At 40.7% G+C, this 19201-nt stretch overlaps 1 protein-coding gene across 1 annotated transcript in view; it reads right to left on the reverse strand.

Annotated features, from left to right (window-relative positions):
• Positions 1–8879, reverse strand: part of ITPRID1 (ITPR interacting domain containing 1) — a 72676-nt gene extending 63797 nt beyond the window's left edge. Inside the window, 4 exon segments of the mRNA XM_045865218.2 lie at positions 6942–6985; positions 7315–7360; positions 7830–7832; positions 8720–8879. Coding sequence (XP_045721174.2) covers positions 6942–6985; positions 7315–7360; positions 7830–7832; positions 8720–8879 — 253 coding nt within the window.
• Positions 8880–19201: the final 10322 nt, after the last annotated feature.

A 19201-nucleotide genomic window follows, 5' to 3' on the forward strand; every position in this document is an offset into this window, starting at 1 on the left:
ATTAAAGCAAGGAAAAAAGTTCTCTGCTGTACTCACTACATCCCATTGCATGGGTTAAAATGCCAGTTCTGACTCCCTTTTAGATACTTGAGTCTCCAACCGCCCTCCCTACTGTTAGGTGGACTTCTGCCATCTGAAGCAGCACCCACCGCACTTAACCCTGCAAAATGTATTACTGGAGAAGATGTAGCGAGATATGCAGAAGGCACTAATTAGCACCTTTATTGGCTTAGAAAGCATTTTTTATTTTGGTTTTCCTAAGCATTTCTGACTGATTCATGGAAGACATTTGGTTCTTTGGAATATCGTCCAATAGACTAATCAAATTACATTTTCACAGGGCTCTAAAATAATAGCATTCTGCAGCTTTCTGTATATTTAACTCCTGCGTGACCAGACTCGGAGTAGAAGCCGTCGGCAGGGCTTATTTGTCTCAGTTTGCACATGATAACAATCTATATTCTTACAAAATAAAAGATTTCTTCGTTCTCCCTGACACTCATGCTCAGAATCTTAAAGCCAGTTGTAATGCTCTGCTCTTCTCCACTCACATATCTGCTTATTTTCCGGATGCAGCGGACTCCTCCTCTCTCTTCCAGCGCTGAGCCCAAGCCCTCGTGACCTCAAGCCTGAGTTCACAACAGCATCTTCCCAAGGTGTGCACCATCTTCCTCTCGCCAGGAGAAACACTGGAATCTGTCATCTCTCTTCTTAGAAACCATTCATAACTCACTCTAATAGAGATGGCAAGTGTGTAACATGCCTGGTTCCATTCCCCAGCAATGCACCGATGGCCGCTATCACTAATTATTCATGACCTTCTGTTCAGGTGAACAAAGATACAGTCTCGCAATTCTCCTCAACACAAACCCCAGTTACAACTGCCTCTCCTTTGACTGGAACCTGAGATGATCTTCATACATCAAGTGCGATTGCCTCTTTCTGGATTTTAAGGCGTTTATAACCAGACAACACCCTATTTATGAGAAAAATTTCCACCTTTGTTCCCCAGCCTGAAACCATTTCTCTAGTCCGACCGCCTTCTATATGCTTTCTTGCACACATTTGGTTTTCTTTTCATTCTGTGCCTTTGTTCAAGCTCCTTGAACCAAGTGACATTGTCTTCCTTTGCCTCTTTGTTTTTTTTCAAACCCGTATCACTCTTTGACTAGCTCAAGTTGCTCTTCTTTGAAGATTTCCCAGTCTGACTTACATCAGCTTCATTATGGACCAGTTTTACTGAGATCTTTTGTTGACTAACTTTGGGGAAATCATATGTGTTAGAGATCATTCCTACCTCAGTGGGATTTACAATTTTGTTAGTGAGGCCGCTCATATCCCTAATAATTTGAGGCAGCATGGACCAAGTGCCATATGGGTAGAACCCATCATGGATGTAACTGGTGTGCGGAAGAAAACTTGAGGCTCTTAGGGCAGGTGTCAGGAAGGGCCTTATAGAGAATATGAGACCCAAGGCACAGCTCAAAAGAAGGCAAGAGGAGAACAGAACAGGAAAGACTTTAAGACAGGAGACATTAGATGAAGAAAGGTGAAGCGTCAGGATAGCAATGAAAGCGGATAAGACAAGAGGGTCTTGTGAAACATTGGCACAGATTGTATTCAGATTGCAACGGTCCTGGGAAGTCAGAATGACATAAGTGAGAGCAGGAGCCATGCACTCTATGTCTTTGTATTCTCCACTAGCACAGTGCTTTCTTTTCTTTTTTTTCTTTTCTTTTCTTTTTTTTTTTTTAGAGAGAGAGAGAGTGCAGAGGGAGAGATAATCCCAAGCAGGCTGCACGCCCAGTGGGAGCCCAATATGGGGCTCGATCTCACGACCCTGAGATCATGACCTGGGCTGAAATCAAGGTCGGATGCTCAACCGACTGAGCCACCCAGGAGCCCCTCTACTAGCACAGTTCTTTGCTCTGAATGCTTTTGTTTGATAAGCATTAAGGGAGCATCTATTATGTTTAACTGGATTTACATCGACCTCATCTTATAGGCCACAGATTTTAGAATTTGATCTTGTAAGTTCTTATTTAATAAATTCCTCTGGAAAGATGTAACTTTATCCTTCAAGGACCTCTCTGGGGATTGGAGAAGAAATATCTAAATATTAAAAGGACAAATGAATTAACCACCCCTCAAGTAATCAATGGCTCCAAGCTGATCTTTGACAAAAACTTTTTTTTTTTTGCTGTAGACATTGGATCTGGTTTTTTCCCCTCACAGTTATGCTTTGCTCTGTTATAAACAAGGGCACATTATATAAAGCTTTCCAGTGACACATGCATTCGTGTAGGTGTCTGTCCCAGCAGGGTAACTCCAATGCGCTCTCACAGGGCAATGGTGCAAAGTCTAATTTGTTCTTCAGTGGTGGGAATGGGCTTGTCGAGAACCAGCTCCTCTCCCCAGGCTTTCTTATATGGAATCTGGGATTAAGAAGAATCAGCAGCCTGAGAAGAACTAGCTCCTCTCCCCAGACTTTCTTAATATGGAATCTGGAATTAAGAAGAATCAGCAGCCTGAGAAGACAGACCTTCACATCCATGACCACATACCATTTAGCACCCCAATTGAGCCCAAAGAGGTTCTGACTGTCCTATTGTGTTTGTGGTTATGGAAGGTCCACGGATCCTCAGTGAGCACAAACTGAGAATCAAACTTGTGTTTGCTTATGATGTTGGTGACCACTATGAGGATCTGCACCAGTGGTGGTGGTTCTCAGAAAGGGAAAAGCTAAAGAAATTGAAGGATGCCCATAAGGGTCTTCCCTGTAAGTCACGCATGTGCCTTGAGCAGACAATGCTCTGGAGATATTTAGGATGACTGCCAGACCACTCAGCTAAGACGGCCAAATATTTGTCAGAAGGCAGGGCAGACAGTGAGAGGGCATCCTTTTTGAAAGCCGACCTTCATGTGGCTTTCCAGAGGAATTATATGATGTATCTTTTTTATTTTAAGATCCAGATATGGTCATTTTACATTTCCATAGACACTACTCAATTGACATAAAAATTAGTTCTACTCTAAAAAATTTCAGTTCTGGAGGACTGTGTCCTGGCTCTGAAGGCAGGTGCACCAGAACCAGATGACCTGGAGAGAGAAGCAAACGCCAGTGAACTCAGCCACGATGCTCACACTTTGACTTTTCTCGCAGGGGGATTGGTGCAGGGCTTGCTTTCCTCCTGGGGGCTCCCATGCATAACACATAGAGTAAATGATCCTGGGCCTTTGGAGTGGCAGTGTGGCTCCAGAGTCAGGATCTGAATTCAAATCTTGACCCCCTTACCTACTAAATGGGCTACTTTGGGCAAGTTACTTAACCTTTCTGAGTCTCATTTTCCTCCTTGCAAAAGTTAGTAATATTTGCCTTGGGAGATGGTTCGGGTAAGTGAGATAACATAGGTAAAGTACCTAGGCTGTGTGCCCTTTGTGTGTATTCATTTCTCCCCTCCCAGTTCTACTGATGAAGAGGCTGACATGCCAAGGGTGAAGGGCTTTATCTAGCATGATGGTACTGAGCACAATGGGAAATGGGCCAGCCAGATTCCAGTTTAATAAAAATGAGACTTTAGGTAGCCACAGAGCAGCATGAATGCCAAAGAGTCACCATAAAAGGCCAACACCCCATCTTGGCCATCTCTAAATTCAGAAGGAATTCAGCAATAGGACCCCTGAAGCCTTATGCCACCTCCCCCACCCCATTTTATCTGGGACTCAGTCCAAGACCGGGAGGCCCACTGGAATGCTTTCTATGGGAGGTACTGTGTCACCTGTAAGCTGAGCAGGCACTTGGATCTTGTTGCTACTTCATTGTATGAAGACCTCAGGAGTGACCAATGAGGGAATCTAGCCTTAGAATAAATTCTACTTGTAGTGGGTTGAATTTAATTTCTGTATCTGAAATCTCATTTTATTTTTTTAAAGACTTTTAAGGGTTTTATTTATTTATTTGAGAGAGAGAGAGAGAGTGAGCACAAGTGGGGTGAGGGGCAGAGGGAGAAGTAGACTCCCCTCCAAGCAGAGAGCCTGATGTGGGACTCGATCCTAGGACCCCGAGATCATGACCCGAGCTGAAGGCAGATGCTTAACTGACTGAGCCACCCAGGCGTCCCTGAAATCTCATTTTAGAATGCATCCTTTATTTAGAAATAGGGTTTTTGTAGATATAATTAGTAAAAGTGAGGTCATACTGGATTAGGATGGGTCCTATGTCCTTACAGAAAGAGAAAAGCTTTCCCTCCACAAGGAAAAGCGGTCATGTGGAGACAGAAGCAGAGAATGGAAGGCTGTCACCACAAGCCAAGGAATATTGAGAATTTCTGGGAGCCATCTACAGCTAGGAAGAGGCAAGGGAGGATTCTTCTCTAGACCCTTCAGAGAGAGAATGACCTTGTCGACACACCTTGAATTCAGATTTCCAGCCTCCAGAACCATGAGAGAATAAATTTCTGTTTGAACCCACCAAGTTTGTGGTAATTTGGTATAGCTGCCCTAGGAACGAATGCACCACTCTGCGTCATACCAAGATTGCACGAACTGTTCTGGGATTTTTCCCTCCAGTTGCGAACATTCTTCTCTCTCCTCTTCCATTTCTTTTCATCTTGCCACAGTTCTTCTCCTTGCCACCCTCACCATGACCTTCAGGTTACCAGTTGCTGGTCCTGTTCTAGCTTCCACATTTTTTCAGTATGACTCTTGGCTTCTCTGAACTCTGCATTTAGTGGTCTCATCGTGGCTATGACCAGTATGCAGAGGGCTGATGGGATGCTGGGCTTCAAGTTCCTCTGACCTCTTCTAACCAGCTGTGCCCCCAAACCACGGTGCTTGATCACTCTGTGGCCCAGATTCTTCACCTGCAAAGCTCAGATGAACACCAGCCTTGCTCCCACACAGGTTACTGAGTTTAAAATATGATAGATCATAAAGAGCCTTGTAAAAATGAAGGCTCAATTAAACTTCTAAGAGGCTATTCCATTATTATTAAAACCTTCGCTGAAGATAAAGGACCTGGCAAATGGGAACTGTGCATTTCTGATGTGCTAGCCCTTCTTTCCTCCAGCTTTGCACCTCCTGTCTGTGCCTTTACGCTTCACCTACTTGATTCAGAGGTGGAAGGGTCATGGTTGTCTCATTTCTGGGAAGTGAAGCTTTTAATAATACAGTTACTGACAACACCAGAGTTAGTGCCAGGCCTCCCACTATGCCCTGGGCAAGATGAAACATCAGGGGGATCTGACATCTCATGCCGGCTGTATTTCTTAAGTTCTTGCCTCTTCTTTTCTTTTTTCTTTTCTTTTCTTTTCTTTTTTTCTTTTCTTTCCTTTTCTTGTTTTTCTTTTCTTTCCTTTCTTTTTCCTTCCTTCCTTCCTTCCTTCCTTCTTTTCTTTCTTCCTTTGTCAAGATCTTATTTTTAAGTAATCTCTACACCCAGTGTGGGCCTAGAACTCACAACCCCAAGATCGAATCACATGCTCTACCAACTGAGCCAACCGGGCACCCCAAGTTCTTGCCTTTTCTTGATTCTGCCCTACTATAAACAGAGATAAACAGAGATACTTATATTCAGTTTATTGGCAAACATCTTCAGAGATTTGGGGATCATGGAACTTTTATATTTAAAAAAATAAATAAACTTGGAGGAGGAAATTTCAATGATATACCTAGTTTTTTGTTTTTGTTTTTAGTAAAAAAGTCCCCAATTTAAACTGGTTTGTAGCCAGTGGTCAATCTTAATTTAAGATGTCAGTGGAAGAAGTGAGATAATTAAGATCAACTGAGTAAGTAACCATTAGACGAATAGTTTTCCCCTCTAATCATTAAACTCCTAATTTACGTCATTTTTCTACGTACATTATTTATGGTATTTCATCAGTTTTAAAGCACACATTTTTTCGCATTTTAACATCTATGAAATCAGGAAGTGTCTTGTAGCCAATGTTGCCTTTCATTTATAATTGCCAGGGCTTGCTATTTTATTTTCCTGAGCAGTACTTAACACGTGAACGCATTTCCTTCCTTCCTTCCTTCCTTCCTTCCTTCCTTCCTTCCTTCCTTCCTTCCTTCCTTTTCTTCCTTTTCTTCCTTTTCTTCCTTCCTTCCTTCCTTCCTTCCTTCCTTTCTTTCCTTTCTTTCTTTCTTTCTTTCTTTCTTTCTTTCTTTCTTTCTTTCTTTCTTTCTTTCTTTCTTTCTTTCTTTCATTTTTAAGTAATCTCTACACCCAAGGTGGGGCTCAAACTCACAACCCCAAGATCAAACGTCACATTCTCCACCAACTGAGCCAGCCAGGGTGGGGTAGGGGGCTGTGTGAGTGCATTTTATAATCATTTTTCTATGAAGTACAGTATTTCATTTAAAGAAGGTGGGAACTATGAGATCTGCAATTAATTTCTTTTTCTTTTTATAATATTCTTGTCAAATCTCAGTGTAACAAGTGTGATACATTTTCTGCGTCAGAAATATATACTTGCACTGTTTCCCATAGAATTCAGTCATCTGTTCTTTTTGAGATCAAATGCACCATTAGAAAGGGAGGATGTAATTTTGAGACTGGAGAATAGAAAGAAACTAGATTTAGACATAAAAGTACCATAAGTGTGAGGAAACGTTAAACAATTGCATTTCCATAATTACATCCTTGCAAAATGTCTTCATAGAACCCGGTGAATTTTCTGGTAGAGTCTGAGCTAATGATGTGGCAGGAAACCTGGTTTACAGCCCCCACCTGCTGCTGAATGACCCCCTATCCTTTCTGAGCCTCTTTTTATATATCAAACAAGGCAATTGAGCTGGATAGTTTTTGAGATCTGTTCCATTTCTAGCAGGCTCTGATAATTCTCATTTTAAGATTTATTCACATAGACATTTTAACAAATTTAACAAATTTAACAAATCAAGGCCACAAAGCCTAAATGCTTTTGGTTCTCTTGTCTTACCAGTGTGGTCGATGACTTGATGAAAGTTTTCATCTACAGAGACCCTATAAAGAAACAAAAATATTGTGAGTCAAACAATGTGTACAACTCAATTATACTAAATTGCATTTTAATTAAACAGATGAGAGTAAATGCAGAGCTAGGCTTTATTATGGGAGGACTTTTTAAAAGCAATCAACAGCCAGGGACTGGAACAGTATTCTGTTGTATACTTTAAAATTGATATATAACTTTTGTAAAAATAGAGCATTCCTTCATGCATTCAGTTAAAATGAAAAACCCTACATGTCTCACCTTGCCCCAGAAGAGTTACCCACATTGTTTTCACAGAATTTTGCAAGAGAGTTGTGTAAAGGCACGAAGAAACACTTACAAGAATCCAGAGTCCAGCCACTGCTGAATACTTGCTTGTTTCGAATCTTCCATAAAAGAGAAAGAAACAGATCAGTCAATCAAAGCACACCAGCTCAAATAATGTTACCCCATTAGCCAGGCCCCACCCATAGCTCTATTTCCTACATAGTAAGTCACATGTTTCTACAAGCATATTCATTTATTTTCCCAAGGCAAAACGTCCTGCTTTCCATAATCATTCTTCCCTGAGAATGAAGTATAAACTTGGCAAATGATTGACACCAAAACAGAAAGAAAGAAAGAGAGAGAGAGAAAGAAAGAGAGAAAGAAAGAAAGAAAAGAAGAAAGAAAGAAAGAAAGAAAAAGAAAGAAAGAAAGAAAGAAAGAGAAAGAAAATGTGAAAAGGAAGAAAAATAAATCACTGAAGTACAAGAGATGTTAGAATAAATTTTAAATTACCTGGTGTGGACATGAAGAGTGAAAAAGCATACCAGACTTTTGTCTTTCTCTTGTTCGATATAGATCACCATGGACCCTCTCCTTATTGAATCACATTTACCTAAGGCAGCTAGCCAGTGATGTTTATTTGCAAGGAGTTCTCTGCCAGGTTCTTAACCAAATTTGCATTCATTCCAGGGACAAATTGTACTGGAGTTCCAGGATTGCCAAAGGCACCCTGTGTTAAGAAGGCACCAGTCTTTTAAGGTGGATCTTTGTCACTGGCTTTACAAATAGTTGACGGCAAAAAGGAGAGGATAGAAAAGCAGCATTTCCTGGTAAATACTTCTTTCCTTTCTGGTTGGCTACAGGCTACTCTGGGCTGATTTTCTTTGACTTTATCCCACCAAACAAGGAAGTACCTGACTTACCCCCTCACAAGGTGTCTGGTGAACCAGAAAGGCCAAGTAGGCATGCAAGGTGCTTATTTTTTAACTTAGGGACTCTAGAGAGGTAGGATGAGTTGGGTGGTGGGCAAAGAAGAAAAACCATCAGTTATATCACAGTGGAGGGAAAAGTGTTTTCCTCCTTATGACTCTTTAAACTATTCAAATTATTACGGATGCTTCGTGCAAGACCCAGTAAATAAGAGCCTTTCAATAGGATGTTTGGTGTTCTGAAGGAAGCCTCATGTCTCTGGCATGGACTCCATGTCACTTCAGGGTCCTGGGGGACTTGGGACGAGGAGACCTTGGAGTAGAAAGGGAGAAGTTGGTCTATTTCCATCAAGAAGGTGTGTATTTCGAATGTTTGTGGGGGGAAGTCAGAAGTGCCCATTTCGTAGAAGTTTCTGGCATTTTGCCAGGAACACTGGTATCTTCAAAACCAAGTGTTTGTTCCAGAATCATTTGCCCCCAGCCAAGCCCCCATGAACCTCACCACCCACAGCAGGATGTTTTCAAATAGCCCTGAGGGCCTGTTCTCACCCAGCATGGGGATGGTGACATTCTGACTTTCCTCTTCAGAGACAGGAGGCAGCTGCTCATCTAGGGGAGCCCAGGCCCTCTTGGTGGACCTCAGGATCTCTCTCCTGCTCTTTTCTTGGCCTCCTTGGGAGTTGCTGTTTCCATGAGACCTCTCCGCCATTGTGAGAGAGTAATTCGGCAAACTAAAACATGGAGACAAACAAATCAGACCCGATGAGTCTGCTTTCAGGCTTGACTCAGTGAGAAGGAGAAGACAGAGTGCTAACAGGCCGCCACAGTCTTCCGGAGCCTGGAGCGCCCACCCGAGCCAAGTTCTCTGTCTCAGTGAGGAGAAGTGGTTCCCTCTCAATGGAGAGGCAGCTGGAGACTGGAGACTAATGTGGCTTCACCTGTTGTCAGACCACATCTACCCTCTGGTGGATCCAATTGGGTAGTCTGTGATGTGCAGGGAGAACAAAGAAATTGTGGAGTGGGAGGGCACTCCAGCCAGGAAGAAAGATTGAAAGTATTGATTAACATAATCAGTATCCTTCAAATTTATCCAACAGTTACATCTGCAAAAATATTTTTAGAGAACCCAAAATGTAAAAAATAAGAACTTTGGCAACAGATCAACCTGGACAAGTCTCACCTCTGCAACTTGTTGGGTAGCCTTGCATATATTATATAATCTTCCTAACTTCTCTTATTTTTTAATTGGGTATAAACTGTTCTGAGTTTTACTAACTGTTGACCTCAGTGAGTACTTATGATGTGCTAGATTCTATGCTGAATTCTATACATCCATTATTTAATTGCCAACAAAGGAAGCAGTCTGATTGTCACAATTCTATTTTATTTATTTTTATTTTTCAAAGATTTTATTTATTTATTTATTTGACAGAGAAAGAGACAGCAAGAGAGGGAACACAAGCAAGGGGCATGGGAAAGGGAGAAGCAGGGTTTCTGCTGAGCAGAGAGCCCGATGCAGGGCTCGATCCCAGGACTCTGGGATCATGACCTGAGCCGAAGGCCGACGCTTAATGACTGAGCCACCCAGGTGCCCCTAATTGTCACAATTTTATAGTAAATTGAAGAGCAGAGGGTTTGCATACCTAAAGCCACGCATCAACTCAAACCCAGGCACTGGACTCCAAGCATATTCCCGTGATTATTAAGCTAGACCATCTAACCGAAAAGATGGTTGGGACAGTTAGAATATTAATAAATATATTATGCATATGGCACAAGAAATATTGACCACCCCCATTATCTCATTTAACCTTTGTTAATATCATTATGAGGCTTGCAGGGTAAGAGGAGGAGACAGAAGCTTAGAGCAGCTGAGTAAATTGTTGAAACTCCCCAGATTATCAGGACATTAAGAATGATGGTCTCCCTCTTACTCATCAATGTGTCTCCAGTATTTGAATTCCCAGCATAGGGTAGATGTTAAATAAATATATATAAAACTAAAGTAGCAAAGCTAGGGTTCAAAACCACACTTTCTGACTAAATTATTTCCATGGCCTACTTGAATTTGCATTCGTTTATTCTTCAAGTTTAGAGAAAGGACTAAATAGTCAAATACCTATTTCAGCAGCATAACTTGCATCCCTAAACTCCCATAATCACTGGTCACATGACTTAAACCATCATTTCTAATCAGTGTTTAATCAAGGCAAGTCATTCAGATTTATTGTAAAGATTTGAATATTTTCATTTAAACATAGGTGAGCATTCTTGCTGCAATTGGCAGTCAGAGTTCCCTTACATGCTTTATATGTTAAAATTCTATAATTCAACTGAAGTATAAATATACATTTATTGTTACAATAGTAAATTACTGCAAAAATCAATGACAATTGTGATGGCAATTTTATAATTAAAAAAACAAATACTAAGAAATTTCAATTATTTAAAAGTTATGCCAAAGGGTGGACAGTTAAAACAGTGAGGCTTTTAGTCAGCCAACTTTAGAAAGTTAATTTTTGGGGGGTGCCTGGGTGGCTCAGTCGGTTGAGCATCTGACTCTTGATTTAGGCTCAAATTGTATCTCGGCTCAAGTCAGGTCATGATCTCAGGGTTGTGGGATCAAACCCTGCTTTGGGCTCCAAGCTCAGCAGGGAGTCTGCATGAGATTCTCTCTCTCTCTCACTCTGCTTGCCCTCCCCTCCCCCCGCACGGGTTCTCTCTTTCTCTCTCTCAAATAAATAAACAAATCTTTTTTTAAAAAAAGAAAATTAACTTTCAGAATATCCTCTGGGAACAAATAAATATTAATAAAAATTTCGATACTGACACAAAACAAAAATAATACAGGTAAGATTAAATTTCTAAACTTTATAGGATTATTTGGTGTAGTAGAATTCGTAACACTAGATAAAATAAACTTTAGGAATTACATTTAATTTCTGGCTATTTAATTTTACACACGCTTTGGATCTTTTGAGTTAAAAAAGTCTTCTTTGGCAATGCCATGAATCTTGCATGTGTATTCAACTCTGACGGTGCAAAATTTCACAAGGAGGGAAAATCTCCAAAATCGTGCTCAACAAGATTCATGAAATATCAGACTCGGTAAGTACTGAGGGTTTGAAGAAAAGAATAATGTATTAGGGAAAAATAAGATACCCCCGAAGAGTCTTGCTCCTCCACCAACCTCGGCTGAGAGTGCCGTCCTATTTAGCACAAAAGATTCTGCTCTGTAGTGGAAGCAGGAGATAACAAGCAGCTGACATCCTCAAATTGGCGCTTCTGTACTACAATGTCCAATTTTAATGGAGCTACCACTTTTTTCAACTAGAACGCTGTAAAAATCATCAAAGTTTTAGATAAAAGTGCTGCTTTATTGGTCTATCCACAAACTTCTGTTCCAAAATGCCATGTTTGACCTCAGCCACCAGGCTTGCACAACCAGTGAGGATATCTCCCTGCCAGCTCAGTTGTAGTTGGCTTTAGAGCGGTAAAAAGCCTTCCAAGAAAAATGGGAACCCTTGCTAAAGGCGAGGGTCAGGGACCAGTTTGTCAAGAAAAACTCTTTTGTTCCCATCTGTTTAGTGGATGCCTTTCTGGTTAGTAAACAAATCTGCTTTGGATTCTTGGATGCTTGGGTGACCTTCCTTTGGCATCCACTGGCTTGACCTGAAGAGCAGTTCTTTGCAAAGGGACGCGGATCAGGTGGCAGCCCTGAATTGCCCAGGGGAACCACAGGGCAGAAGTTTTGGGATGTGGTCTCTGCAGAATCCTCCGATTAACCTCTTTATCCCCAGGACCATTTGGAGCCAAATTCTTGCCAATGCTGACATGGTCCAAAGTGAATCTTCATCCGAGATTATGTTGCCGTCTGTGCCTGAAGGTCCCTTCCCTGTCTTCAGATCCTTTCTATTCTAATTACAATGCCATTAATCCTTATGTGTATAAAGAACTTCCTTTGATGTGGGAAATTTCTTATATTATCATGTTTAATTTAAAAAGAGGATGAAAAAGAATATATGCACCAAGAACTCAATTTTGTAAAAACAAAACTGAAGCGAAGTGTATTGAGAAGACAAAAAAAAAAAAAAGGGAAATGTACTGAAATGTTATCAAGTTTTCAAATTTTTTAAAGTACTCAAAACGAGAAAGAAATTGGTGTTGTTACATTAATTTTACATGACATTTTCTTTCACTTGAGCAAATGCAACTATATATATGAAGCTGCCAGCCCACAGTGAAATCACAGAATTTGATACTTTGATACTTGAAGCAGTGACAATGGTTACATTCTTGTCCTCTGGGGTTACTTAACTTTTTTCACCTCTATGCAAACAGGTTCTCTTGCCAAACAGCTTGTTCATACTGGAGAGTAGGGACTGTGCATTATTTATCTCTGTGTTCCCCATAGATTCCAGCACAGAACTCTGCCCAGGGTACATAATCTGTAACTGTAAGTTGATTGCTTGGTTATTTGGTAAAGGGATACCAGCTGGTTTAGCCAGCATTCTTGGCTCTTACATGGTTAAAAGAGTAAGTGCTTTCAGGTCAGTTAACTCCAGGTTTTAATCTCAGCTCTGCTTCTTTTCTGACATCTCCTTGGGGAAATTTTCAAACACCTCTGATAATCTATTTCTTCATCTCTATAATGAGTATGAAATAATCACTTGATATGGCTGTTGAAAAAAATTAATGAAAAATGTCTATAAAATAATCGATACCCATATTAATCAGTTTTTTTTCCTTTTTCCTTCTTATGTTGCCTCTCTAGGCCCTTTTCATGTCAAGAACTGTCAAGTATAGGAAAAGAATAGGAAAAGAATTACCAATCAATGTAACAGTTTGGTTCTTTTTCCACAGGAGATAAATTTGACCCTCACAGTGTATGGATAACCTGTGTTATCTTGAGATTACATAGTTTGAATAATTGAGAAGATACAGTTGGAGAGTATAAGAATAAAATATTTCTGTGACCATGAGAATGCAGATTTACCTGAGACTAGAGACTCATATGAGAATTTGAAAATTCCTTCAACTATGGTCTTAATTTCAAGGTTATAATTGATAATTGTAGGCTGTAGTTCTAGCCTTGGCCCCACTTGTGAAGGAGACCTGTGGTCAAGAAGAGAACATCATAATGGGAAAAAAATTCCACAAGCATTCTTGGTCCACAGGAATCTCACCATCTCTATGTCTCTACAATGGATCCTCATCATCACTGCCTCTGCTCAAGCCTTCCGTTAAGATCTCAAATGGTATCCAGGCTTGCCTTGCTCCCCTCCACATGCCATATATAATGACTTCCCCCAGTAGAAAAAATTAGGAGAAGTCTACATAGAGTCATATGATTCAGGAATACCTGTCCCTTTCTGAGCTGTGATGTCACTCATAGAGGTTTAAAAAGGAAGCTTGAGGGGTGCCTGGGTGGCTCAGATGGTTAAGCATCTGCCTTCGGCTCGGGTCATGATCCCAGGGTCCTGGGATCGAGCCCTGCGTCGGGCTCCCTGCTCTGTGGGAAGCCTGCCTCTCCCTCTCCCTCTCCCACTCTCCCTGCTTGTGTTCCCTCTCTTGCTGTGTCTCTCTCTGTCAAATAAATAAAATCTTAAAAAAAAAAAAAAAAAGGAAGCCTTGAGAGCCTCTCATGCTCTCAAAAAGATGATTACCATGAGCCTCAATATCACTCACTTCCCTCCACAGACCAAGAGACCAGTCCTGGGAGGCTGAAACTTTAAGAGAACTGATTCACACTTCTTACTCTAGGAGACAATAGGACTAATCCCATTATATCCTTGAACCATGCTCATATGGCAGTGGACATTTCCTCATCTGGCCCAATCTCCCAACTTCTCCAGGCGCTCCCAACCCCTTTGCCCTCTGGAATACATGGACTGTCACTTACCAAATCCCCTTTATCCTAAGCTCTTCACCAAATGTCTCCTCATCTCCTTTTTCTAATTGAAACCTGAACATGGTTTCCTTTGCCCCTCTCTCAAGCTGTGGCTTTTTCTTTTTTACCCATTGAATCAGGACCATAATCTTGGAGATGGTGTAAAGTTCCTACATGTTCCTCATTGATGCTTTCAGATTTTGTTTCCTCTCTCCTTTAAAGCATAAACTATCAGACTATGTTGTTATCAACATCCAGGACATTTACACTCATTTACTGAAAATGGAATGGTATTTCTGTCACCCTCCTGGAAGATTTCATTGTCAATTGAGATGATCCCTCAACACCTGACCACTCACTCAGTTCAATAATCTGCCTACTTTCAACATTCCTTCCCTCCACTCAATTCCCATGGTCATACTTCATTACTATAAATGAACAACTTCCAAATTCCCAATTTCAAGCATCCCTTGTCACCTCTATTCTACTCACAAATTTTGCTTAGACACCATTTTCCCTCTCTATTGGATCATTCCCTTTAGCTTACAATATGCTGTAATGTCTCTCATCTTAAAATAATCCTCCTTTGACCCTTCAATCTCTCCCTATCTCCTACTCTAGTTTTCTGTTCAACTCATGATGATTCCTGAATTAACACTTCCAAATCTTAGAATAGAGGACCTGAGCTTCAGAATGGATATTCCAAGTTACTTGACATCTTCGCTTGGATACTTACAATTTTAACTTTATATGTGCCACCCTGAATTCTTTACTCTTTCCTTGACTTCTGCTTGACCCCCTATATCCCTGCCTTTATTCCACTGTTCCCCATCTCAATAAATGGTGTCACTATTCAGGCCGTTGCTCAGGCCAAGAACTTAGGAGTCTTTCTTAGTTCCTCTATTCCTTTTACGTCTCACATCAATTCACTTAAAAGAGTGTGAGAGAGGGGCCCATATAGTATATCTCACATTGACCTCCTCTGCTGCTGTCAGCCTGATGTGAATGAGAACTTGTAGTCTCACTTGGATCACAGCAAATGCTCCCATGTACAGACCTATCCACACCTCCCACTCTTATTACCCACCCAAGTCAATATGCAACACTTAACTATCAGTTCTTATAATTTCAGAATTTTCAGTAGTTGACCATTTCCTTTTAATGGAAACAATCTTTTCATTTGTTTTTTTAATACCATGCTCTCTCAGATTTCCTCCTATCTCACTCAGGGCTTTTTTCTTAAGATCTTTTGTTGGCTTTTCTAAATTTTTTTTAGAGTTGGGGGGGAGAGGCAGAGAGAGGGAGAGAGAGAATCTTAAGCAGACTCCACACCCAGTACAGAGCCTGACATGCAGCTCGACCTCAAGACCCTCAGAGCATGACCTGACTCAAGATCAACAGTTAGACGCTTAACCGACTGAGCCACCCAGGCACCCCTGGCTTTTCTAAGTTTTGAGTGTTCCACACCTCAAATCTCAGCCCCCTCTTATCTCCTCTATGTACATGTTCTCCCTATATGAGTATGGCTTTAATTGCTCCTCTGTAATCTAATAGTTTAGTGTAAATCACTATTAAAGTATGCTTACATTGTTTTATAAGTTTGTGTTTACAATTCTGTTTAACCACTGTGGGATTTTATTCAGGATGGAGATCTTAGCTCTCATATCATAATTGTGGGAAAAAGGTACTCAATATATGTTTGCTGAATAAGTTACTGTTTAAATGAATGTCAACAAGGAATTGAGAAATATCAATGCAAATTTCGTTATGAAGTCATGGATAAAACTTTGATATTCAGCAATTACAAAATTTGTGGAAAGGTGCAACTTGCCAAGAATAGCTATATGGTATCAGGAAACAATGTAACCTGATTTAGAAAAGTGACCTGATTATATACAGATACATATATATTTGCACACATACATGCACATATATATCAATATATATTCAGTGATATAAATATATATACTACCTCCACTTTGAAGCAAAATTTTCTGGGTAGTCACCTGATGCTCACTTCCACTATTTCAACCAAAACTATCTGAGGAAATACCTTCTTTTACCTTCTCTTATGTGCCTTCCAACAGCTAACAGCAGATGAAAGATCTTAACTCATCACCAGGGAAACAAAATGTAATTTATTTTAATTAATCAACAAATACAAATTGGTTGTATGACATTGGGCATGTGGTTTCGAGATGTCGTGGAATGTAATTTCCTCTCACAGAATGTGCGAGAATTGGATGAAATGATTCCATAAGATGATTATTCTATTTCTAGCCTCCACATAGCCTATTAGTTGACCAATGGAGCTCACATTTTAAAAATATTTTAAAGCTATGTCCATCAACGCTATACAAGGGATAAGAATAAAACACTATTCCTACTACTTGGAAGACAATTCAAAAACTCAAGCAACGAAGTCAGGCCGGGAATGCCCTTCTGCTCTTCCTCCCTGTCCAAGTATCCAAGCCCCATAAATATGGATAAAGATTTCCAAGTGATTCAGCGAAGTAAAGGCAGATCCTAGAGAATAGAGTGTTCTGTCAACACTCTGCTAGAAGGAACACGCAGTCTGTGATGACTTGCTCTGTGGGTGGCTTCCTCCCACTGTGAAATATGTGAAGGGGGCTCTCTTCTGCCATTTAGGAGCAAGCTGGATTTAAAGACAAGGCAGTTGTGCCCAAGTTGGGATCCAGAATCAGTTCTCTCAGACTGGGAGTTTTCATTTTTTGCTGGTGAAATAAGCAAGAGTATTAAGATTATAGTCAAGAACCATATATACAGCTTCCTAGAACTTGAAATGCCTTTGAGGCTGGGAACATTGAATCAACTGATTCACCCGCTGCGAGCCCTGTTCCAATCCCTTTCCAACTTTAAAGAGATTTTTCTTTCTCAATGATTCTTTTGTTTTTCATTATTTCTACTCTTGTCTTCTCAGCATTTGCCTTGCCTCACCCTGGGGAAGGAGAATGAAAGGATGTGGGGCTATCTCCCATTCCCAGAGCATCATAATCTAGGTTCCTTCGTGTACACCGTATTCTGGATGCACAGAACTACGTGTGGTTTTCAATGTGCCCTCCTCTCTGCTGCTACTGGGAGCAGATCCCTCCGCTGGTGCTGCTTTTCTCTTTCCTGGATACCATTTCACTGACTGCAAATAGAACTCGTTCTGTACAACTTTCTCTCCTTATCACTCTCCACTTCCATCCTAGCCCACTTCTGACACTCACAGCAACCTGTGCAACTCCTTATGATAGCACTTTTCACACTCAAGCAGTTTATTTCCACTTCTGCCCTTCCCACCCAACTAAACGGACCCCCCTGGAGGCAAGGACCATGACTTACTTTTTTGATATCCGTGGCACTTAGCCTAGACCATGGGTAATAATTGGCGATCAGCCATGACTGTTAATGAATGAATGATTGTTCTGATACTGGACTCTTGTCTTTGCTCTCAGGAAGTGGGAATTGTGACTTATCTTTGTAGTCTCCATCACATCAGAGACAGTACTGTGCACTAGTCATTCCTCATAAAAATGCATTGTATGCATGAACTATTAAGTAAATAAATGCAACAATAGTATCTACTAATTCAATTCAATGAAATATTTTACTGTCTATGGTGTACAAAGAAACTTTGAGGAGCTTACAGGTGATTAGAAAAAATAGTGGTTATTAACTATATATTGTGAAGTAGAACATAATATGCATTTTAAGAGAAGTATAAAGCAACTGCTCTCAAATAATAAGGGAGGAAAATGCTCATTTAGGGACATAAAAAATGTTTTTTCAAAGGGGAAGTATTGGGTCTGGCTCTTGAAGATGGGTAATGGATAGGCAAACATTCCAGACAGGGGGATTAAAATGCATGTGAGCAATTATAGCATAAATTTCACCAAAGGGCTATTCAGCAGTGGATTTGCAACAATTAAACAGATGTTCTTCAATGCTAGCTTACTGAAATCACAAGTCATCTTATCAGATGTGTGATGATTAATTTTATGTGTCTACTTGGCTCGGCCAGGGGGTGCCCAGATATCTGGCTAATCATGATTTCTGGGTGTGTCTATGAGGGTGTTTCCAGAACAGATTAGCATTTAAATCAGTAGACTAAGTAAAACAGATTGCTCTCCCCAGTGCGGACAGGAATTATTCAATCTGTTGAGGCCTGAAGAGAAGAAAAAGGTGGAGAGGAATTTCTCCTTTTCTCTGCCTGACTGTTGAGCTGGGACATAATCCTCATGCCATAGAACTGGGGTTTACACCAGTGATACTCCTGGCTCTCAAGCTTCAGGCTCAGACTGGATCTACACCACCAGCTTTTCTGGGTCTCCAGCTTGCACATGGAAGGTCACAGAAATTCTCAGGTTCCACAATTGTGTGAGCAATAGGTAGGTAGATAGATGGATAGATAGATAGATATAGATTTTTCCCTCTCTCTCTCTAATTAAATATATGGAATTATTTTTATATTATATACATATATATGTACTAGCTCACTTCTCTAGAGAACCTGACCAATGCAGATGGCTATTTCTCTTAAAAATACTCTTAATTGGGCTCTATAATACCTTCCTTCAATACGCCTTTCCTAATACCTTAAAAAAATGACTGGTCAAGCAATTTGCTTTAGATTTGCAGGTGTACAAGGCACCTGGGTGGCTCAGGGGGTTAAATGTCTGCCTTTGGCTCAGGTCATGATCCAGGAGTCCTGGGATTGAGCCCCGCATTGGCTCCCTGCTCAGCGGGGAGTCTGCTTCTCCCTCTGACCCTCCCCCCTCTTGTGCTCTCTCTCTCTCACTCTCTCTCAAATAAATAAATAAAATCTTTAAAATATAATTTTAAAAGATTTTCAGGTGTACACATCTCACGTTTCAAAACATATTTGTTACACAATAAAAATTGCATCGTATTTCAGTCCAATAGGAAACCATCATAATGGTTAAATTCTTGACTACAATGAGAATGTGTTCCATCCAAGAACACACAGAAATAGCTGGTAGTGAGGAGAAGAGATCAAGATTTAAGCCAGCCCCTGGGTCTAAATCCTCGTTCCAACCTGGATTATTCACAAAGGCACATTCTAGCATATTCTTTACTACTCTGACATCAAAGGTGTCATCATCCTTGCTTTCCCA

Source organism: Mirounga angustirostris, unplaced genomic scaffold (assembly GCF_029215605.1).
Source record: "Mirounga angustirostris isolate CCGP_5_RB_7025 unplaced genomic scaffold, mMirAng1.0.hap1 SCAF_12, whole genome shotgun sequence".
In the NCBI taxonomy this organism is placed as follows: Eukaryota; Metazoa; Chordata; class Mammalia; order Carnivora; family Phocidae; genus Mirounga; species Mirounga angustirostris.